Source organism: Sphaerodactylus townsendi, linkage group LG01 (genome assembly GCF_021028975.2).
Source record: "Sphaerodactylus townsendi isolate TG3544 linkage group LG01, MPM_Stown_v2.3, whole genome shotgun sequence".
Lineage (NCBI taxonomy): Eukaryota > Metazoa > Chordata > Lepidosauria > Squamata > Sphaerodactylidae > Sphaerodactylus > Sphaerodactylus townsendi.
In genome coordinates, this window is record NC_059425.1 from 26,245,837 (window position 1) to 26,270,018 (window position 24,182).

Below are 24,182 nucleotides of genomic sequence, written 5' to 3' on the forward strand. Positions count from 1 at the left end.
CATATCAGACTCCCTGAGAGTGTCTTTTGAATCCAAGGTACACGTTTGAAATTCCAGTCCAGTGTAGGTTGGTCTTAAGACTTGGTTGCATGATAAGCGCAAGATAAGGACCGACCTGTAACTCTGCAAAGTCTGTTTGCTCACCTTCTTCTGCACTGCTTTGCATGCCAATTGAGGTGGGAGAGAAACCATCAAAAAGCTGAGGAAAAGAGCTATGTTTGAGAAGTCTGAAGCAGTTTGCCTGGGAGAAAAACTCTTCTTCACCCTACAAACTGCGCAAGAAAGTTGCCCAGTTTCTGCCATAGGAAGGAAGGAAGGAAGGAAGGAAGGAAGGAAGGAAGGAAGGAAGGAAGGAAGGAAGGAAGGAAGGAAGGAAGGAAGGAAGGAAGGAAGGAAGGAAGGAAGGAAGGAAGGAATTACACAGAGGAAGTAAGCATTTAGCTCCTCCAGACAGGTTTGGAATTAATCAAAGCCAAATCCTCTGACTCAAATGCCAGAATAGGTCCATACTGGGAAGTGTCATTTCTTCCAAGTGTTTGTACTTAGGATCCAGCCTTGAAACTTGACAAGAGAACAGCAGGAAGAAAAAACCAAACTCGTTCATATTTGCAAATGCTACTAAAAGCAAGTTTGGGAGCTGGCTGGGACTCACTGGCCTCTGTCTGCAGCAGACCCTACAAAGGCTTCACCGCATAGAAAACCCCCCAACGTTGGTCCCCATCTGCACAGCGCTCAAGCTTCTCTCTCCATCCAGAGGCCATGGCTTCAAATTCATCCTTGGAGAACTCCTGCAATGTGTGAGGGTTGTGGGGGAAGGAGGGAAAGACAGGCAGTGATCACACTAGCTATCAGAAAGCGCGAAAACAAGAATTCATTTTTGGTGCCCCTGCACTGGGGAGGAAATGAGGGGAAATACTCCCATCTCTACCCAGTTGGGAGAGAAAGACACCTCAGAGGGAAGGGATGATGCCGGGAATTTTGTCTCACAGCTGTGTCCCTTTATTTTGGGTCCACGCCTGGGAGGACAGGAAGTGGAAGGAGTGCTTGGTTGCCTGGCAACCGCCACCTAATTTCTTCCTTATCCAGCCCCAGCAAAACCACCCAACAACCCATGACTCTCCAACTGCAGCCAGAATCGTTTAACTGCTTGATATTTGGGTGAAGTAGCTCTGGGCAGTTTCCAGATTGTGGGGGTGGGGGCTGGGCCACAGAAGGATGGCTTTGTTTCATGCTTTCTTCCACCCACCCCCCTTACCCCAGCAGACCTGAACAAAGCTTTCCTGACTTTTTTCCAGTTCTTGCAATTCTTGTGTTAGTGCTGACACCATCCGTTCTGTGTGATCCAGTGACTGGACTTTTCTGAATCCAACTTTCTGAAGTACCTGTGGTAATGAGGCAGGGATAAGGGTATTGGCAAGTGAGAAAGAGGAACCTCACCCACCCTTCTTACAAAAGCTACCTCGCTCTTGGCTCCCCTTCCACACCCTCGTTGCCATTCCTCACAGCCCTTAACTAAGTAACTTTTAAAAGAAAAATGCTACCACAAGATGGGAAATCTGGATTATTTTTCTGTAGATACTTATTGCTATATATGAGCTCCTGCAGAGCCTTTTCTGTAATAGTTTAGAAAACGGCAAATCCATCTAAACAGGAAAAACTGTATCCTTTATTGAAGGACTGCTATATTATCCAAGCTTTCCAACTGCACAGAACTCTTCTTTAGGCTGAAGGAAGATTTCTGCAAAACCCAAAAGCTTGCCTACTCCTATTACAAACTACAGACTGCTCTGCTGTCCTTAGAAACTGCTTTATGGCTACAACTTCACTGAGGTGCCACCCGTCTGGTCCTTTTCCTGACCTGAAACAGCTCTGAGAAGCTGTTGTTGGTCCCTTTGGGGAAACTGACGTGCAGCCCATCAGCATATGTAATTTCCCAGTGGGGTGAACAGCAATCCTCTGGGTCATTTCAGGTGGAGGTGGAGATGGCTGAACCACCTTTACCCTTGTCCCAACCCAAGTGAGCCTTTGGTTGGGAATTAAGTCACAATGCACATTTCATTGTACAAACCCAGGGAGGAAACTGTAATGGGTAGCTGGGCTGTTTTGAATGTGAATCTTGGTCTCCCATGTTCTGGTCCATCGTTCTAACCACTACACCACCCTGGCTATCAGGTTCATAGATCTGGGCATGCATTCCTTCTTTGTAAACATAACTGGCATCTGTAGGCTGTGCAGGTTCCGCTAGTAATAAAAAAGGCCATGTAAGATAATCTCACAAACAGAAGGAACATTCAGCTAGCATGAAAACTGTGGTGGTGGGGGTCTATACTTCAGTGAATTAGCTTCCCCCCTCTTTGGAAAGGTAGGATTTATAAACCCACCACCACTTGCAGATTATCTTGAAGCAGTACCCTGAAAATGTTATACTGTTATGTTATACTATTTCATCTTGATCTGAACATCTGAAAATGTTATAGTATTTCATCTAGATTTTACAGCATGGTCTTCTGTGTTTGTAATCCACCTGCTGTATGGCTTACACTAATTTTTTTGTTTGCACCATTTTCTAATTCTATCATCTTAGACCTATTGCAATATTTATTGGAGGTCTTATGCTGTCTGATTACTTTGCTTATATATATTCTGTGTAATCCACTTTGAGTCTCAGCAAGAAAGGTGGGCCACACATCAGGTAAATAATAAGTACATAGCATTTTGCTGAGTGATCCAGGAGGAGGAAAAGATCTAATCTGGTCTATTGCTGACCTCCATAGAGATCAGGGACGTAGGTATAGATTTTTTTATGGGGGGGGGTTCAGGGGTGGGGCCACACCCCCACCTGCCCCTAGGGCATGGCCACGCCTCCCCAAGCCCCGCCCCTGGCCTAGCGCTTATAAAAGCAGCTCTCCAAGGTCGGGGATGGCAGACTCCCCTGCCCTGCCCTCCCCTGCCCCTCCCCTCTGGGCAGAGGCATAGAGGGAAAATGGAGCCTAGTGCCAAAATCACAGGTCCCCGCCCCCTACTCGGCAGTCAGCTGTGATGCTGGAATCCACCCCCAAACAGCATCACTTTCAATGGTGTTTAAACTAGAGAGCCCAAATTCTCCTTTTAAATCCACCTTAAAGGGAGGATCTGGGGTCCCTAGTTAAACAACATTCAAAGTGATGCTGTTTTGGGGTGGATTATCCCCCACCCTGAAACAGCATCACTTTCTAATGTGGCGTAGTGGTTAAGAGCAGGTGCATTCTAATCTGGAGGAACCAGGATTGATTCCCTGCTCTGCCGCTTGAGCTGAGAGAGCTTATCTGAAATTCAGATTAGCCTTGTGCACTCCCCACACATGCCAGCTGGGTGACCCTGGGCTAGTCACAGCTTTTGAGGAGCTCTCTCAGCCCCACCCACCTCTGGGGTGTTTGTTGTGAGGGAGCAAGGGCAAGGAGGTGTAAGCCCTATGAGTCTCCTACAGGAGAGAGAAAGAGGGATATAAATTAAGCTCTTCTTCTTCTTCTAAACTGAGGACCTCAGGATTCTCCCTTGTAAATCCATGCGAGAAGGGGTGGATTTTAAAAAGGAGAATCTGGGGAAGTTGAAGAGTGCCCATGCTGTCAGGGTGCAATTGTTAAGCTAAGCTTTAGCACCAAAACTTCTCAGGGGTATCTTTAGGGTCTCTCCTAATGATACCACCCAGGTTTAGTGAAGTTTGGTTCAGGGTCAAAGTTATGGGACCCCTCAAAGGTGTAGCCCCCCATCTCCCCATTAGGGCTCCCATTGGAAACAATGGGGGATGGGGCCTCCCTTTGGGAGTCCATAGCGTTGAACTCCTGGACTAAACTTCCTGAAGCCTAAGAGGTATGCTCAGAGACTCTTCCTGATAGTACATCCCTAGGTTTCTGGTGAAGTTTGGTTCAGGATGTCAAAGTTATGGGACCCTCAAAGGTGTAGCCCCCATCTTCTATTAGCTCCCATTGGAAACAATGGAGGATGGGGCTGCCTACAAGTCCACTTAACTTTGGGCCCCTGAACCAGCCTCCTGAAACCAGGGCAGGTAATTATCAGGAGAGTCCCCAAAATGGGGTCAATCCCTGAGGATTTGGTGCTGCTGGCCCAAACTGTCCACCCCCTGCAGACCAAAAAAAAACCGAAAAAGGACTAAAATGTTTTAAAACCCACAAAAGGGTGGGTGGAGCTTCCGGACATGAATGGGGGCGGGTTTCAGGCCCGAGAAACCCCCCTTACCTACGTGCATGATAGAGATCAGGACGAGGTATAGATTTTTTATGTCTAGGGTAGCTGGCCACCCCCACCTGCCTCCTCCTCACTCTGGCCTAGCGCCTTTATGTGTAGCGCCTCCAAGGTCGGGGATGGCAGAGACTCCTCTGCCTCCTGTTCCCTCCCCTGCCCCTCCCCTCTGGGCAGAGTACAGAGTGGTAAAATGGAGCCTGGTGCAAAAATCTGAGTCCCCCCCCCCCTCGGGCCTCGGCAGTCAGCTAGATAAAAGTTGGGAACTAACTTCAAACAGCATCACTTTCTCATCGGTGTTTAAACCTAGAGAGTTCAAATTCTCCCTTTAAATCCACCTTAAAGGGAGGATCTTGGGGTCCCTTTAGTTAAACCAACATTCAAAGTGACGCTTGTTTTTTGGGGTGGATTTCATCCCCACCCCTGAAACAGCATCACTTTCTAATGTGGCGAGTGGTTAAGAGCAGGTGCATTCTAATCTGGAGGAACCAGGGTTTGACTCTGCTCTGCCACTTGAGCTGGGGGGGAGGCTTATCTGGGAATTCCTAGATTAGCCTTGTGCACTCCCACACACATGCCAGCTGGGTGACCCTGGGCTAGTCACAGCTGGAGCTCTCTCAGCTCCCACCCACCTCACAGGGTGTTTGTTGTGAGGGGAGCAAGGGCAAGGAGATTGTAAGCCCCTATGAGTCTCCCACAGGGAGAGAAAAGAGGGGATATAAATCCAAACTCTTCTTCTTCTTCTAAACTGACTCAGGATTCTCCCTTTTAAATCCATGCCGGCAAGTGGATTTTAAAAAGGAGAATTGGGGAAATTTGGGGTGCCCATGCTGTCGGGGTGCAATTGTTATTAGAAGCTTTACTAAACTTCTCAGGGTATCTTTAGGAGTCTCTCCCAATGGCCACATTCCAGGTTTGTGAAGTTTGGTTCAGGGGGTCCAAAGTTATGGGACCCCTCAAAGGTGTAGCCTCATCTCCTATTAGCTCCCCCATTGGAAACAATGGGGATAGGCACCTCCCTTTGGGAGTCCATAAGGTTGGACCTCCCACCAAACTTCACCAAACCTGGGAGGTATCATTTACAGACTCTTCCTGATAGTACATTCTCTAGGTTTGAGCTTGTGAGACTCAGGATGTCCAAAAGGCGGGACCCTCAAAGGTGTAGCCCCATCTTCTATTAGCTCCCATTGGAAACAATGGAGGATGGGGCACCCCCTTTGGGAGTCCATAACTTTGGACCCCCTGAACCAAACCTCACCAAACCCGGGCAGTATCATCAGGAGAGTCCCCCAAATAATCCCTGAAAGTTTGGTGCTGCTAGCCCAAACAATGCACCCCCTGCAGGCCAAAAACCGAAAAAGGACTAAAATGTTTTAAAAACCCACAAAAGGGTGGGTGGAGCTTCGGACATGAATGGGGCGGGTTCAAACCCGAGAAACCCCCCCTTACCTACGTGCATGATAGATATGCTTTTTTTCAGTTGCATACCTGGCCATATTCCTGGGGCATGAGCAGGCTGTATCCCCTCTGTTTGACATACTTGGTGAAAACTTCTGACCACGGGCGTGGCCCACAGCAATAGTCAGAGATGAGGAGCTGCCCACCTGGTTTCAACCACAACTGGGGAGATGCACAGACAGATGTACAAGATTGAGCAGGGCACTGCTGAACAATGGTATATAATCTGATTGCAGGGCAGGCTGAGAGTAGGCTTACTTCTTGGGGAAAAATTCCCTATCCTTTTTTGTTTGTTAAATACCATCAAAATTGCTTCTGACTCATGGCATCCCTATAAATCAATGTTCTCTAAAACGTCCTGTTGTTAGCAACCTTGTTCAGGTTTACAGACTGAGGCCCCTTCCGCACATGCAGAATAAGGCACTTTCAATCCACTTTCAATGCACTTTGAAGCTGGATTTTACTGTGCGGAATAGCAAAATCCACTCACAAACAATTGAGGAAAAGGATTGAGTGTGCATTATTCTGCACGTGCAGAAGGGGCCTGAGTCATGTATCCACCTCATATTTGGTCTTCCTGCTGCCTTCAACTTTTCCAAGCATTATTGTCTTTTCCAGTGAATCTTGCCTTCTCATAATGAGACCGAAGTACAATAGTCTCAGTTTAGCACTTTAAAGAAAGTCTTAATGGGATGTTATTTACCTGATGATACCTGCCTCCATTGCATGAAAAAATTCATGAAATTTTGCCCATTAAATCAGTATTAAAGGGACAGGAGTCCTATGTATGTTTCAAATTGTTAGTCGCCTTCAGTAGTGTAATGTGGGGAAGATGGGGAGTGGGGCTGGAGCCCCGTGGGATACCCTTGAGGGCCAAGTGTGGACTGTATCTCTTCTTGGCCTCCCTCCTTCTTGTTGTTCAGCAACTGTGCCTCACCCCTGAACTCCACATGGAGTTTGGGGGTAGGTGCACAGTTGAACTCAGGCCAGCATTCATCTGGCCTTCTCCGACCCGGAACTCCAATGGGGCAGGCTTGTTCAAAGTTGGGTTTAGCTGGACCAGAGGTCTGCAACCTGCAGCTCTCCAGATGTTCATGGACTACAATTCCCATCAGCTCCTGCCACCATGGCCAATTGGGGCTGATGGGAATTGTAGTCCATGAACATCAGGAGAGCCGCAGGTTGCAGACCCCTGAGCTAGACGCAGCCACTGAGCACTCTGACAGGCTTCAGCTTCATACTGTTGGCTCCGCCCCTAAGCTCCAACTCCAATCAGGCAGAGTTTGGGGGTGGAGCCAACAATTTAAAACAGGAGCTGGTCAGAACGAGAGTTGGGTGCTAGGCTTGGCCTGCGGTTTAAAACGTGACCCGCCGAACCCAGTGTGGAACAGGTGTGCCCCTAAACTCCACATGAAGTTTGGGGTCCGGGGGGAGCCGTTGTGCTTGCCTTAGGCACTATTTTAGACAGATACACTCCTGCTTGCCTTGGTGGCACTTATGAGACAAAAAGATGGAATATAACTGTTTCAAATACATAAATATGTAGACAAACAAATAAAAATGTTCTCTCAGGGGCACTGGGACACTCACCAGGAACCTCTGAAAGAGGCCAATTTTGTCTCCCACGTGCAAGATAGTATCTCGGCTGTAAATAACATCAAAGTGGCCCTCTGGAAACACCCTTCGGGTAGCGTCGCCAACTTCAAATTCAACCTAGAACCAAAGCAGCTACAATAGATTGTAGTGCCTGAGGTACAAAATCAAACTGGCATTCCCTCCTGCTAATTAAGGTGGGTCCCAGTTTCCTAGGTATTTGTCCTGTCCATGTCACACTGAAGTGAACAGCAGCTATATCCCTCTCTGTCCTCTATGCCTGGAATTCTCTCCTAGAACATCTGGAAAGCACCCCCTCCCCAATTCTCTCCCTCAAATCCACCATTATCACAAAGTGTTTGGCCTAACCCTTTAGCCCTCAAACTCAACCCAAATTTACATACGTATAAAACTGTATCTGTCATACCCCTTATCATTCAGGGTGTCTTTTTTTTACTCTTTTTCATTTCTCTGCCACTGTCAAAATGTAAATTGTAAGCTCCTCAGGGGCAGGGACCTAAATATTACTCTCTAAAATGCCATGTCACATATAAAATCATTGGGTTAGTGCTTGCCTCAGTTTCTCCGCTCATTTCTGCTGCCAAGTAGTTTGCAAAGGGCCTTGGGCAGCAATTTTCTACCCAGCAACCTGGAATGCTGGTTTTCCTACAGTAACACCCCTCCAATCCTGTCTGCTTTTTTTTACCAGTTCCCTCCCTCATCAGTACCAGGGATTCAGTCTCCTGCTGGGCTCTCTCCAGTGCCAGCTCCACCATGTTGTGTGAAAGATCCAAACCCAGGACTTCTACACCAAACTCCTGAGGAGAAAAAAGCATAAGAGTAGCTGTGTTGGCCCCTAGCAACGGCCCATCAAAGTCAGGATCCCATTTGACACGGTGGCCAGGACAACCAGATATCCCCAGAAGGCCCAGACGTTTAAATGTGCAGCATCCACACAGCACCAGCTGGTGTGAGAGAAGACCACTTGCAACCTAATGTGGTTTAGGGGTTAGTGTGTGTCAGAATGGCACTGTGGAGGACAAGAGAATGGTATATGAGGCGGAGCGCCAAGGGGACGGGGGGGTGCGTTGTGCACCGGGCGCATGCTTGGGACGGAAAATCGCTTCCCGGGCCCTCCCCCTTTTCCCCGTCCCCCCCCCTGCAGCCACTCCACGCCTCCCTCGGCACACACACCCCCGCCCCCCTTCCCACACTTACCTACATTCCTTTTCTTTTTTTAATACTTTTTGAGGCTGAAAAAAGCAGCCTATTTACAGTTCAGGCTAAAAACTGCCTGAGGAACTACAGTTCCCAGGAGTCCTTGGGGCTCACATGGGGGCCATGGGGGGGCACGCGGAAAAAACACACTGAGCACCAGGCGCAGTTTGGCCCATCTACACCTCCGCACTGAGCTCCTTGGAGGAAGGGTGGGATAGAAGTGAGATAGACAGAAGTCCAGATAGGGTACATGCCAGGCAGATTTCAGCAGGAACAGCTTTTCCACAGCATGGAGTTGCAGCGGATTTCGGCCTGTACAGCAACTATTAAAGGCCCATGTAGGGTTCCCAGTTCTGTGTTGGGAAATTCTTGGAGGTTTGGGGGAAGGGAGGGGGGTAGAGCCTTGGAAGCATTGAGACGGGATGGGAGGGACCCCAGCAGAGTATAATGCCATAGAGTCCCCCCTCTAAATGATCAATTTTCTCCAGGGGAATTGACTTCTGACACTTGGAGATCAGTGGTAATTCTGGGAGTTCTCCAGGCCTAGGCCAAAGAGCAAGGCCTGAAAAAGAAAGGGATCGGGGATATTAGAGAGTCTGGTAGGGAACTTCTACTAGCCCAGTACCTTCGCCATGTAGAAATCACTTCCTCCAAGGCCACAGCCAACATCCAACACTTTCTGACCTGGTTTCAAAGTCAACATGGACAACAGCTCCTAGGGAGAGATTGGAGAGGATTAGGCAGGAGTAAAGTTGCCAATTGCAACGTTGGAATTTCTTAGAGATTTGGCAGCAGAGAGGACAGAGCTTGGGGAGGGAGATCAGTAGGGGTATGACGCAGAGCCCACTGTCTGAAGCTGCCATTTTTTTCTCAAGAAAACTGATCTCTGACCAGCTGGAATTCTACAGGCTCCATCTTGAGATCAGGAACCTTAACCCTCTGATGCAGCCAGAGCGGGGAGCTGCCTGCCTCTTCGGCCCCTTCCGCACATGCAGAATAATGCACTTTCAATCCACTTTCACAATCGTTTGCAAGTGGATTTTGCTATTCTGCACAGTAAAATCCAGCTGCAAAATGCATGGAAAGTGGTTTGAAAGTGCATTATTCTACATGTGTGGAAGGATTTTTTTTCACTCCCAGTACCTTCTCCAAAGCAATATCAGCAGAGGTGGGATCCAACCAGTTCTCACCACTTCTCTAGAAGTGGTTACTCATTTTTTCTGAGTGCCGAGAAGGGGTTACTAAAGCAATCTCCTTCCCAATCGGGACTGGAGGTGCGTGTGTGCAGCGGCGCCACTGTTTGAATCCCACCACCATCGGAACCTGTTATTAAAATTTTTGGATCCCACCACTGAATACCAGCCAAGCTAGGCAATTTTCTGGGGAGTCAAAATTCCAGTGATATGGGCGCAACATGAGGCAGGGAAGAAAAGAATGTCTGCTTTCAGTTTGGGATTTATTTGCTTTTTCATTGCATGCTTGACAGTGAAATCTGGATTGTATTTCAGATGAGCACCATTGTTAAACTGCCATCATTAAAAATGAAAATCTCATTCAGTCTGCAGCCTGATGGATCTTAAACACATGTTTACAGCGTTTGATGAATGTGCTCAGGGTTGCAGCCTTAATGGGTTAGCTGCTCAACGTAAAAAATGAGAAAGAAGGGAGAGGGGAAACAAGATGTTTATTCACCTAAGCCTGTAAAAACAAAAAACAAAATCCAGCTTGATCTGGGTCTCCTCCATTTTATATTTGTGAATCCCGATTGTGGCCCACCCACTCTCACAACTCTGGGCAGGAATTTATGACTTGCCTCGCTGAGCAGACTAAAACTCCTTCTAGCCTTTACCCTCTACCTTTCCATATGAACAGACAAAAACCTCAGCTGGAAAGTCACCCCAAATGTGACCTGATGATGGAGATGGCCAACCTTTGTTTCCAGAACTCACAGGTATTGTGCCTGTGAACATGACAGTCTTGGCAGGGCTGTGAAAAACTGTAACCAGGACTCACACATACACCTGCTTTATACTGAGTCAGTCCTAGGGTCGCCAAACTCTAGGTGGGTCATCCACAAGGGGAAAAAAGGGTAGGTACACCTGAAAATTATCAAAAAGAATATTCTGTACCTTTAAGGCTCAAGTACTGCTAGACACATCCCTTTTGGATTCCTTTGTTCCCATTCCAGGAACCCATGGCCCAGAGATGCTTCTCTGACCACGTCTTGAGATGGAATCGAAAATCCTTTGTTTTCACCTTCTCAGGAAAACTGTGTTCCGGCCACGAGGTAATTTAGGCCTTTGAAGTTGCATCCTGGCACCTTTGCATAGCTTCCTGTTCTCCATCCAGGAGATCAAAACCTAAAGATGCTTTTCACAGTCATGTGTGATTTCCCTTTGCTCTAGCGATAGCATCATTCCATGACAAAACTGAATTCTTATCCAACAGCCAAATGCCATCTGAACTGTATTATTAAGAACACCTTAAAATTTGTATATAAGTCTACTTCTTTCTTTCTTATCAAATCCCCCTTATCCTATTGCCCTGAGGAGTTTAATAACATTCTAATGTTTTATGGGGGAATTTTGAGCAGTCTCTAGCGTGATAATCTTTGAGATCAAACACAGCAGAGAGAGAAAGAGAACTTCAGTTCTTTAAACTAGTTGAGTTATATGTTTTCTTTAGTGAGGTACAGGGTGGAACAATTGAATAAAACTTCCCAGAAGGTTATATGTAGCAAAGCTAACCATCAAAAAGATCAGAGGAAGTGAACATCAGAGGAATTAAGGAACATTCCTGCCCCTGGATGAAGGGGAGGTGGGCGATACCCCCAGCATGACATCAGTACGGTCTACTCTGACTGGCTCTGCAAGCTGTCAGGTGGAGGTCTTTCATATGTCCCACTACGATCATGGCTGAGGCAAGGGAATATAAGCCAGCAAGTTGCAGGAGTCCTGGAAAGTTATTTTCACTCTGCGGTGTACACCACTGAGCAATTTAGGGGCCTAAGGAGATGCAATAACCAGACTTGGTGTTAATCACAACTCTCTTGATTCCGCTCTGCTGAATACACAGTCCTGTTCCGTCCGTTGCCGGCCCCACCCCTAAGGGAATTGCAGCGCTTCTTCCGCATCTGCTTCCCTCTTCAACTCATGCTAAGTTGCCCTCTTCAGGTCCCTTTCAAGTATGGGCCGTGGTCCAGTCCCTCAGTGGGTCCACTGGTCTTGATAGCTCACCCTGTTGGCCAAAAGAATGTTCCCAGATGGTAGGTTCCCAATCTACTATCCCCAACTCAGGGGCTATTACAGGGGTCTGCAACCTGCGGCTCCGGAGCTGCATGCGGCTCTTTCAGCCTTATATTGTGGCTCCTCGTGGCCTGGAGGCCGGAGGGTAGCGTGGGCATGTCCCTCCAGAGCAGTGCTGGAAGGAAAGGTGAGTGGAGGGGCCGAACCGGAGGTGGCTCTGTGCGTGAGGGCACCGCTTTTTGCATCCCCTCTACTCACCTCTCCTTCCAGTGCTGCTCTGGAGAACTGGAGGGACATGCCCATGCTGCCCTCCGACCCCTGGAGGTCAGAGGGTAGGGTGGGCGTATCCCTCCAGAGCAGCCGCCACCCCCCCTCTGCCCCATGGAGCAGGCAGCTGCCTGCACCGTCGGGCAGAGTGGGTTTCCCTGCTCAGTGCCGCTGCCTCCCACAGTGTGAGAGGTAGCAGCACTGGGCAGGCCACAGCCGCCCCCCCTCTGCCCCACGGAACATTCTGCCACTGCCTCCTGCAGCATGAGAGGCGGCAGCACCGGCCAGGCCCTACAGAGCAGCGCTGGAAGGAAAGGTGAGTGGCGGGGCTGAACCGGTGGCGGCTCTGTGTGGAGCCACCTCTCTGGCTCAGTAAATCTTCGGGGCCATGAAAAACGGGTCCAAATGGCTCTTTGGGTGGTAAAGGTTGCCGACCCCTGGGCTATTGGAATGAACAACTCAGTGTGCCTGGACATTGGGGAGGAACGCTACATCATACACACAGTGTGGTGTTATCTCCTTGAATGGGATGTCCTTCTTTTTGTCTTAACCTGGGAGCTGCCCTTGGACCCCTTCTTTCTCTCCCAGTGCAGTTTCCCCCACTCTCCACAGGGCTCTTCATGGAGTTACACGTATCTATAGGTCTCTCCTATAGAAACAATGCCTCATACTCCCATGCATATGATGCCAGATCAGCTGGCCATTTGTGGTAGGAAAGGTACTCTTTAGATTAGGCTTCTTCTCTCTCCTTTCAGCTGCAACCTGAACAGAATCTACTTGAACAAATGTAAGTTTAACTGTTTGCAATATACTTCTTGGGAGTTTTATTCCATGAACTCAATATTGCACTTCTGTGACTTGGCAAACTCTGAGCCCTACAGGGAGGGAGGAAGGGATGGATGGATGGATGGATGGATAGATGATACTATATTAACCAGATGTCCCAATAGAGGCCCTGGGCACAGCCAGGCCTGTGTAGTAGGTATCTCTTTCTCTTTCCCATGAGGTGCAGGGTCCTCGACCTTTGTCAGAAGGGATTCTGTCTGCCACTCTTGACTCTACCAGGTGTCCAGCCAGGCAGCACGATTGATCCACCACACCTAACACCTGATCCTTTTAAGTAGAGATGCTGAGGACTGAACTTGGGGCCTTCTGGATACAAAGCAGATGCTCTACCACTGAGCCACTGTACCCCTCCCTCCTCACTTAGCAGTTACCTTAGTGGTATTGATTCCTCCAGTGCTGACAAAGCTAGGTCCAAAAACCCATTCGTAGCGCTGGATGCTGCGGACAGCATACTGCTCATTGTCGAGGAACTGCTGGAGGGTGTCATATCTGCCTGCAGACATGTTGTTTCGCAGGACTTTTTGGAGAAGCCAGCAAACTTGATTCCTGTTTTGTTTCCTCTGTATGGCAGAAGAGTACAAGCAGGTTTGAGCGCAACTGGCAGACAGACAGACAGACAGAGGACCTCATTTCGCTTTTCAAAAAATGTTCAAGTGTCTAGGCCTCTGGGCAAACATGTGAGGCTCTGGTGAAGGACTTAGAAAAGAGCACTGGCTGATTTCTTTAAAAGTGTTAATAGTCATATGTTCTGACATCCTCCCAATGAAAGTTGATGGTGAAAAAAAGACACATTGGGCCACTACTCAAGGAACACTTACCTTGGGCCTTTCAGCTGCACATTGGAGCTGAAGTGTGGTCTCCTCGCATTTCTCTGCTTACATGCAAGGAGGCAGTCTGTTCTCCTGCAGCTAGTCTCAACAAGCCTGTTTCCTGGTTCTCTTAACTCTGCCCTCTTAAAGGGACAGATCTCATAACACTCAGTAGTCCCAATACTAAAGGGCTGATAGTCTCCCCACCTTCCCTTCCTTCCCTCCCACTCCAACCCCTCTCGCAGTCTTCCTCATGCTGCTGCCCATGGAAGAGAGGCTTGTTTTTAAAAATCTGGCTTATCTGGAAAAAAAAGTTTTAAAAAGCTCTCCCGACCATCAGGGTAAGTTGAAGCAGAGTGGGGAAGCTGGGCTGGAGCCAGAAACTGACCCTGCTTGTGCTGTTCCTTTCAAAGCCATATTGATACACTAATATATTGAAATGAGCACTAGAGAAGCTGGAAGGAGCCAGCAACATGGAACGGGGGAAGGGGGGAGGCACGGATGGCAGTGCGAGGAGTGGGAAGGATGGAGCTAGGCAAGCTGGCCATGGGCAAAGGGCAAAACTGTGCTCGCTGGAAAATCTCCCCGTTCTGGTGGCGAAGCAAAATAAAATTCAGGCTACAAGTGGTCTCGCTTACCACGGCGAGACTAGAAAGTGAAAGTGGGTCTGAGGAAATATGTCTGTACAAGAAATCTTGCTGTGACAAACATTTGCTCCCATCGTGCAGCAGATGCCTTGGGCGTAATTGGCCTCTGTGTAGATTTAGACGCACTCAACAGCACGGGTACAGAAGAGAGGGTTACCTTTACGTAGGTTTGCACCGATCGGGACAGGACTATCTCAAATCCATAGAGTTTGTCCCCCAAGATCTTCTGGGCGGAAGTGAGGAGGCAATTGTACTCTTTAGGTGATCGGTATAACGTTGGATTGAATGCCCTTGGGCTGTCTCCTAAAGGAAGAGGAAGTCACCGTGAGCTGGAGGATTGGACTCTGAGCTAGAAAAACCACTTCTGCCAAGGATTTGTTGTACAATGGTTGACAAGGTTGATGCACAACATATTTTCTGTTGGGCCTGCTGCTACAAAGTCTGTGACACTGAGTTGGCGTGGGGGCTTCCCTTACTCAGTCCTTGTGCTGCCAGAGGTCTCTGTTTCTATCAGATGGGCACTGGAGGCTAGTGATGGCCATAAGCATTACAGTTTCAAGATTCTGAGGTCCACACATTGCTATTACCCATGGAGATTAAAGGAAGCCCCGTATTCAAAAACAGTAAGCCTCTGAACATCAGTGCCAGGAAACAACATCAGGAGAAGGTCTTGGCCTCTTTGCCTTGTTTTTGGACCTCCAAGATAACTGTCTGGCCATTCTGTGAGACAGGATGTTGAATGAGATGGATCCTTTGTCTGATCCAGCAGGGCTCTTCTGATGTTCTTATAAACAGGGTGAGCAGGGGGGTGGGGGGCAGGAGAGGGAACAGACTGCTTAATATGTGAAACGTCCATAGCTTGTTGCTCAATAATGCTATATCTGTATAAATATTAAAAATATAAACTTGTTCAGTGTTCACTAATGTGAGGTTTTTGCATACTACGTTAGGGAAAGGACTGTGGAGTTATTTTGCCAGTGTCCCCTCAAAAATCAAGCATAGAAGTGGGTCTCACTTCAGAAAGTTTTGAGAACCGTAAAGGAAATTCCTCTTTGGAAAAATGTGGAGCTGATTTTGTATGAAACCTCTTTTCATGTTTGTTCAGGAAGTAACAGCGGTGCCTGTTAACAATAGCTACATCTGGAACGAAGGGGCAATATTTGGACAAATGAATGAAATCATCTTCGTGTTGATGTAGCAAAGACTGCTCAAGGAACAGTGCAGATTAAATTCTGACGTTCCTTGTGGTGGCTTCCAGGGCCGAGGGCCAAGCGAAACAAAAACACCGGGGGATCTATGATCAGATCTGCCCAGCAGATTCCAAATGCGCATAGCAGCCGCTGAGAAGTCCAATTCCAAGCAAGGATTTGACATGTGGAAGGGAAGAAGGAGTTTAATCCTTCCCCATTACACGGCCCCGCCAATCAAAGCCACCAATCCTTATGGGCTGTTAGTTCTTGAAGGAACCCTCTGTTTTTCAGTTCCACGTCCCTCCAGGGGTATTAATGGCCAGGGTGGTGGTGGTCTGTTTTGATTAGCAAAACTGCAGGGGAGGAAGGGCCAAACCCACCTCCCCCGACTGCTATTTTTATTTTCAAAATGCTGATCTGATCTGTTCATATTTTCCCGGCGCACGATGCTCATCCAGCTTTCTTGCTGCCAAGGGTCAGGGTTACATGTGTTTAAATTCAGATTTGAAATATTATGTGAAATTATATTCCTTGGCATCTGTTTATGATTTCCCGCTCCCACCCCCAATGCAGAAAATCCTCTTCCCCACAGCCAGCGCTCCCCTGCCTCCAGCATCTTAGCACCTACACCAGCTTTCCTCTGCTACTCATCCATATGCCTGACCTCAGGCAGGAAAGAGGAAGAGGCTTCCCACACTGGGTATCCAACCCTTCTTCCATTGCCAGCCATACTCTTAGACTCCGACCTCAAGACCCTTCTGCTCTGTGCAGGGAATGGGGGTGTGGGGGCACAGAATCTAGATCATGCTCACAGTTCAGACAAACTAGATGAAAGTCATGCAACTTGGTCCCTCTATAAAATACAAACCACAGGTTCATGCAGTCTTGCTTTTCACACATTACAAAGTCCTCATATGGGTTAATCTGAGAGTACTTTATGCCTGCACGGGCCCAATTTGGATCAGGACCACAGCACACAGGGAGAGGAGGCTTAAGCCTCATGCCATTTTCCCTGATCTGAAACGGCCTGGGGAATTGCCCTTTGCCCTAATCAGTACAAATAAGTCTCCCCAACAGGGCATATAGGAAGTCCTCCCAACCAACTCCAGCCTGAGGAATTCCTTCAAATTTGGGAACAGTAATTGGGGAGGGTAAAGTTTGGAGAAGGGATGGAGCTCACTGGCGATATGAAGCTACAGAGTCTGTCCCGTGAAGCTGCCATTCCCTTGATATCTCTGGAGGTCCGTTGTAAATTTCAAGCCTCACCTTGAAGCTGGCAAAGTTGGGGAAATGGCTTCAGGGAGGGGAGATAAGGCTTAATCATGGTCTCCTCATATGACACAGTCCCAAATTGCCCCCCTCCTCCCCCCCACTTCATGCTTGCCAATAAAGTTCCAAGCTTGGAACTCCTGAAGTGTGTTGGATCAACAGGATGTGAAGAGGTCATGTGGGTCACAAGGATGTTGTAACTTGTGAATCTTAGGCCCCTTCCGCACACGCAGAATAATGCATTTTCAAACCACTTTCACAACTGTTTGCAAGTGGATTTTGCTATTCCGCACAGCTTCAAAGAGCATTGAAAGCAGTTTGAAAGTGCATTATTCTGCATGTGCGGAAGGAGCCCTAGTTTTGTGGCCCAGAACAGCCTGCTGATATTGCCTCCACAAGCTCAAATCGTTATGAGATGATCTCTGGAGAGCTCAGTTCTTGAATGGGAAGGGGGCAAGTGTGGGTGTGTGAGTTAAAATGAACAGAAGTTTGACTATGGAATGAAGAAGAGAGAGAAAGAAACCCCTGGGTATTGTATTAAGACCCTTGGGGGTGCCAGATCTCTCTAAGGGAGGAGTATGAGATCTTCTTCCTGGCCGGTATTCCTTTTTGTGCCCATATTTGTAACTAAAGCAAATATTATAGAAACCCTTTAAGTCTCATTCAACAGGCTCCTCACCTGACTGGTGGAAGCAGGACTCCCGGAAGAAAAGGTATCCCCCTGGACAGAGCCAATTCAGCATCTTTTGGGCCAATTTGCTCAGTTCAGCATCAGACAGGTACATGAAAAGCCAGTTGGAGAAGATGAGGTCAAAGCTATTGGGTCAGGGTGGGGAGAAGAGAAGGTGAACAAGAAAGGTTAACGAGGTGGAAGCAATTGGAATTTCTGAACTGCTGAGGAGGGTTTTTTTTTAGTGTTCAGAATAGTAAAATCTGACACCTTGTCAAATTTCCAGTGTTTGCAAATACTTGGTTCACTTCAAGAAATTCCACAAGTACTTCTGCATTTCCTGCAGCTGCTTAAAGGCACAGGATCTCTGCCAGGGGGAAAACATATAGACATTTGGACCTACGTCAAAGACTAAGACTGTTACTACTTGAAAAACAAAAAATTGGCCCTGCTTACAAGAAGAAGAGTTGGTTTTTATACCCCACTTTTCTCTACCCCTAAGGAGTTTCAAAGTTGCTTACAATCGCCTCCCCTTTCCCTCTCCACAACAGACACCTTGTGAAGTAGACAGGGCTGAGAGAGTTCTGAGAGAACTGTGACTAGCCCAAGGGCTCCCAGCAGCCTGCATGTGGAGGAGTGGGGAAACAAACCCAGTTCACCAGATAAGAGTCCACCACTCATGTGGGGGAGTGGGGAATCAAACCCAGTTCTCCAGATTAGAGTCCACCTGCTCTTAACCGCTACACCACGCACAGCCACACAGCCACACACACACACACACACACACACACACACACACACACACACACACACACACACACACACACACACACACACACACACACACACACACACACACACACACACCCCAATTAATTCATTAGGTGAAGCTTTTCCTGGCATAAATGAAGAGATGTGGGGGTTCTTTATGTTATTAAACTGCTGCAGTTGGCAAAAACTGTAAGGAGTACATTGGAGAAGGGGAACTGTGGCTCAGCAGTAGGGCATCTTTTGGCACGCCAAGGTCCCAGGCTCAGCCCTCAGCTTCTTCAGCTAAATGAATTGGGCATGAGGAAGGTGATTTGAAAGACCTCTACCTGAAATGCTGGACAGCGGCTGCCAGTTTGACCTTGACAGACCAATCTAACTTGATACAATACAGTTCAAAATCTGACTCAATGGTGGATTCCACACCGCATAAATATAACATCCTGAGGACATTATAATAAGTGTTTTTGGGAAGAACTTTGCACAGCTCTCTCCAAAACAATTTCAGTCAGTTTTATTTCTCTCAACCCGGGTTTTTAAAAAATCGCTAAACTAGCAATCTTTCCCCCAACTCAGGTTGAAGATGTTTCCTGCCTGCTGAGTGAACAAAGCAGGCAGGAAACGTTTTATTTCTCCTGACCAAACCTCTTACTTTCATTTTTGCCACTCATGCCCACCATTTTGTGTGATGCAGGAGATTCTCCTTGGAGATTCCCTGCGGAGGTTTCCTCTTCTTGCAGCTCATCCACGCACGATTTCACCGTAAAAAGTAGACGAATAAAGTTTGTTTTGCCTAGCGGTCCCACACAGGTGTTTTTCCTTCTTTTGTTTTGAGGGGAATGTCTGCAAAGCTACAGTGACACGATTAGAGAAGCTGCAATATGTGCATATTCATGTGGAGCTTCTCAGACACCCCCCTAAAACCACAAAAAAAGGAAAAATGGTGGGTGCAGTTGTGAAACTGACAAGAGGTCCATGCAGCAGGCAGGGAAAAAAAGGTCTATTTTGGCAATGCCAAAACGGATCTTTTAAAAACATCTGCAAGACATTTTATTTCTGTTGTGCGGAATCCACCAATGCAAGACAGTTTTGTGCATTCGTCTGGTGCAGGATTTCTGAGGATCTGAAGTGGTCTAGCAGATCTGCTGCCCTGAAGGAGTGCCTCTCTAATCCTGCTTGTACTCTACTTAAAACATGTATAAATAAAGCAGAACGCCACAAATGTCCAGGCATGTTAATGTAACCTCTACTGTGGGTTCTGTGGGGCAGTAATTGGAATGAGTTGCAACAACAATTTTTAAACAACAAAATGGTTTACTTTTCTTTACATATAACATATAACATCAACATTTAACGTTACAATTCAAGGTCCTGTTCAGGTTTGCATTTTCAAGTCCTTATTTACAGTCTACTGATATTGCCAAGTCCAATTCTTCTTTGCTGGTGGTTGGCTCCTGAAGACTCCAAGGGCTTGATGAACAGGTTGCAACATGATGAAGGTCTCCAGGAGACCTCTCACCCATTACAACCACAAAAGAAAACCCTGAAACAATAAACTCCAACATTTACAACATAGCAAAAACAACAACTACCTTCCCAGTAGTTCCCAACAATATTGCAATTACCTTAACAAGGTGTTAAGGGCTTATAGAAATCAAGGTCCGAGTCTGGTACCCTTGTCTTCTCCAAAGAGCTCTCTCCTGCAGCCTCTTGCTGCTCTGAGTCTCCACCCCTTACTGGGTCAACCCATTCTGGGCCAACCCATTCTGGGCATGGGGGTTACATTAACATTGGTGTAAATGGGGGGATTGTATTTCCTTGGAAAGGAACTGTTGTGCATGAGCCCGGGAAGGAGCAAAGGAAAAAAAGAGAGGCTTTCCTGAAACTGTGCAACAGTCCCAATAAAAGTATAGCTGGAATCAGCAAGCTGCAAATAAGAGTCCTTGGGTTTACGACAGTGGAATGCACTACCTCGGAGTGTGGTGGAGTCTCCATCTTTGGAGGTTTTTAAAGAGAGGCTGGCTGGCCATCTGACAGGAGTGCTTTGACTGTGTGATCCTGCATTGCAGGGGGCTGGACTGGATGGCCCTTGGGGACTCTTCCAGCTTTATGATTCCTACCTGTGGTTCCACTTTCATTTTTACCGAGGCTCATTGTTGGTTAAATAATCTAGGAACGGCGGGATAAGGGCTTCCAACAGGCTGAGTGCAAAATGTCCTGTCTCTTTAATAGAGATGTATAGGGATGTTATTGATCTCCATGCCACACAATTCTTCAAGTCTATTTCTATATATTAAGCCCTTATTAAAGAATCAGGAAGGGAAGGCCAGCGGGGTTAAGGTGTCAGACTAGGGCCTGGGAAACCCAGGTTCAAAGCACTGTAGAAGCTGGCTGTGTGATCTTGAGTCAGTCATACACTCTTAGTGCTGACTCTGGATCTCCAAGGTAGACCAGTCATGACTCAGAGGCAGGCAATGCCAAACCACCTTAGGATACTTCTTGCTTTAAAAGCTCTATGGGGTTGCTGGAAGTCAGCTGTGACTTGATGGCAAAGAAATAAAAAACCAGTAGCGAGAACAGGACATTTTTCTTCCGGCCCTCCTTGGGATCAATATAGGGTCAAGCTTTTTGCTGAAGCCAAAAACAATGGGTGTAATACAACTCTAAACCAGAGGAGGGATTCTTGGTGTCTCACAGGATGACTGCATCAAGGTGATATAAGGAATCTTCTATTATTTCCAGTGAGGGATTTGAGGAATTGCTAGCTTCTGTAGCCCAATTCTTCACCCTGTGGCTGCCCATCAAGTCATATCTTCTGAAACTTTAGCTCCCATGAGCAGGATCGGTGGAGATCCTTGTGGAGATGTGCTTTTGCACAACATCAGAGGCCCTGCTGTGTTAGCTGCCACACTATATATGTTGTGTTAGGATCCAGACGTCCCAGTTTCAAAACCTCACTTTGTCATGAAAGCACTAGGTCTTTGGGCTAACCACACACTCTCTCAGCCTAACTTACCTTATACAGTTCTTGTGTGGAAAGAAGAAAGAGAGAGCAATGTTGTAATGAGTCCCCATTAGAAAGAAAAGCAGGGTATAAATATCTACAACAAACAAATCTGAAAAGGAACAGAGACTCAGCCTCAATCAGCTCACCTCTGCGTTGGAAGCTCCAAACTGGTTACATCAGCCTGAAGAAACACCACATTGGGTCGGTGCCCATTCTCCTTCTGGTTATGTGTGACAAAACTCTCCATGAAATCCACAGCTGTGACGTGACATGCCAGATCTGCCAGAGGCCCAGTGAACCGGCTGGGGAAAAAAAGGTTAAGGCAGGAAGGGGCTCCGGCCCAGAAACTGTCAGGAACATCTCTAAAACACTCATGGGGACTGGGTAATAGTGGGAAGCCGATTGATCACATTCCAAAGCCACCATTTTCTCCAGGCGAACTGAATCTGGAGATGAGTGGTAAATCTGGAAGGCAGCATTTGGATGTTGCCAGTCCTGGAACTCACGCATGTGCGGAAATGGCCTTTGACACAAAAGCCATTTCCCCCCGACCCAGAGGAATTGTGAGAAGATTAACGCTCAGTGGCAAAAGAAGGACATTTTCCACAGGTAGAGAAGTGCTCCCTTCTCTTACCGCTACTTAACACGATTCAGGGATCACCCTAACCTTGAACCGTTGTTTGCACAGGTTGAGGGAATCTGCTATGGAGCAGAAGAATTTAAGACACTCAAAGGGACCAATGGCCATCCCTCAAAGTCCCTTAGCCCTGCTCTCCACACAGTTGACTGTAGCTGTAGTCAGGTGGCAACCAGACACAGAGCTTTTTCAGTGATGACACCATACTATTGAAGTGCACTCTCCCCTTGAGGATCACCTGGTGCCTACTATTTTACAGTCCCTAAGGTACCAGCCCCCCAAAAATGTTAAAAAGCCATCTTTTTTTACTCAGGCTTTACTTGAGGACTCCCATCATTTCCAGCTGTTTCTGGGGTTTGCTTCTAGCTTGAGAATTATCTTATGAATATAATTTTAGCCTGTTAAATGTTGTTGCGTGATTTCTATGACTTTATTATTGATCAGTTCTTATGCTGTTGTTTTTATGATTTTATTACAATTTTTTTTACTTCGTGATGTGCCTAAAGTAGGCCTCTGGAGAGGTGGCACACGTATCTTTTAAATGAATAAATAATCCATAGCCACTCTTGAAGCATTGCTCAAGAGGATAATGCCCCTGAACATGTACAGAATCTAGTCCCTTCCCCTCACCACTCAGAGATCACAGCAAAAATACATTGTTCTAAGACACAGGTATCAAACTCATGGCCCTCCAGATGTTATGGACTACAGTTCCCATCATACCCTGCCAGCATCATGCTGGCAGAGAATTATGGGAACTGTAGTCCATAACATCTGGAGGGCCACGAGTTTGACACCTATGTTCTAAGACATTTTTAAAGGTTCCTGGGTACCATCTGGACCTTTACCGGCAGGAAGCAGGGCCTATTTGTTGACAGTATCAGCCATATCCTCCATGCTCCGCCCCCTTCAACCTCTCACCCGATCCCAGCTCCCAGCTCCAACACGACAAGTCCTTCCACACAGGGCAAAAGGCCAAGGATCTCTGCCACGTCCTCCTGTGTGAGCTGTTGTGCGCTTGAGTCCAACATCATTTCTTCCAGAGAGGATGCCTTTGAGTGTTCTTGCCAGAACTGGCGCATCAAGGAGCGAGGAGAGGCGGAATCTGTACTGTCTGTGCGTGGAAAATTATGCAGATCCTTAATATTCGAGATGGCCAACTTCACTGTCTTAACCTAAAAATCTGACCCAAGAAGTTCCTCCGGACATTAGGGCCAGATCAGCCCCAGCCAAGCAAAATCCCAAGGTCTTCCAGAACTTGGAAATGTTTAAAATCATTCCAGGGTTCTTCAGTATGTCTATCATGTTGTGGCATTTTGATTCTTCTTTCCATGCCAATGTCCCACCACTGCTGCTTCTCCATGTAAACAAATGCTTCATCTTTTGAATTTCTGCCTAGACAGCTGCTGTTGCATGCACAAGTGCCCAACTAGGCAAGTTTCTGGAGAAATGCCATATCCAGTCCCTACTGCCTTCACTGACTGTTACGGTGCAGTTGCAGAGTAATATAAGGTGTGGTCCAAACCACTTTGCTTCCTAGATCTAAAGGCTCAGTTCCTGCCAGGGTTTAGATCAGTTTTCACTATCTGGGCTTAATGCTGGACTAGGTAAAATTACTGCCAGAAACAGTAATCCTGAATGTGCACAAAACTATTTTTTCCTTTCCTTTCTCCTTGCAATCAAAATCAGCACCAATTTAGGATTAGAGGACAGAGCTCCTTGGCTATGGCAAGGGGGTGGGATGGGACCCTACAAATATATATATATGATTGGCTATTAATCTAGGCTGACCAGACGTCCCGCTTTTGGCGGGACAGTCCTGCCTTAAAACAATTTGTCCCGCGGGTTTTTAAGTGTCCCGATTTTTGGAAGGCTGCCGCACTGCCTTCTGGGGTGTAAGGCAGTGCGGCAGCCTCCCGCGTGCGCGGCCGCAGGAGTGCACGGCCTTGTGGGGCGCTCCTGTTTCCCACCCTGTCACAGCGCGGGAAACGGGAGCGCCCCACAAGGCAGTGCGCTCCTGCGGCTGCGCGCCCGTCCCGGTTTACAAAGGTGACCATCTGGTCACCTTATATTAATCAGGTACAGATTCAAAGCAACCACTCAGAAAAAAACAGATACAATACAATTTTGGATCACGAGTTAGATTTTCCCCTGTCCAAAAATCAGAAATATCAAAGTTTACAAACCACAAGTAAATGAATACTCAGATTTATTCCATAATGATCATGAATATCTATATCCAACCCTACAAGAATTGTAAAAAAGAAAAAAAGAGAAAGTTCTCTCCATGCAATTATTATACCACCAAAACATTAAACA

General features: G+C 47.3%; 1 protein-coding gene across 1 annotated transcript; it reads right to left on the reverse strand.

Moving 5' to 3' along the window:
• Positions 1-403: 403 nt before the first annotated feature.
• On the reverse strand, positions 404-22,945 carry LOC125439715 (phosphoethanolamine N-methyltransferase 3-like). The gene is made up of 11 exons (XM_048508851.1): positions 22,785-22,945; positions 21,373-21,528; positions 17,461-17,597; positions 14,480-14,625; positions 13,238-13,426; positions 9,134-9,223; positions 8,019-8,108; positions 7,288-7,410; positions 5,728-5,859; positions 1,266-1,382; positions 404-788 (listed from the first exon to the last, which is right to left on the reverse strand). Exons 1-11 carry the CDS (start codon positions 22,943-22,945, stop codon positions 675-677), a joined length of 1,455 nt encoding a protein of 484 aa, XP_048364808.1. The 3' UTR covers positions 404-674.
• Between the last annotated feature and the right edge of the window lie 1,237 nt (positions 22,946-24,182).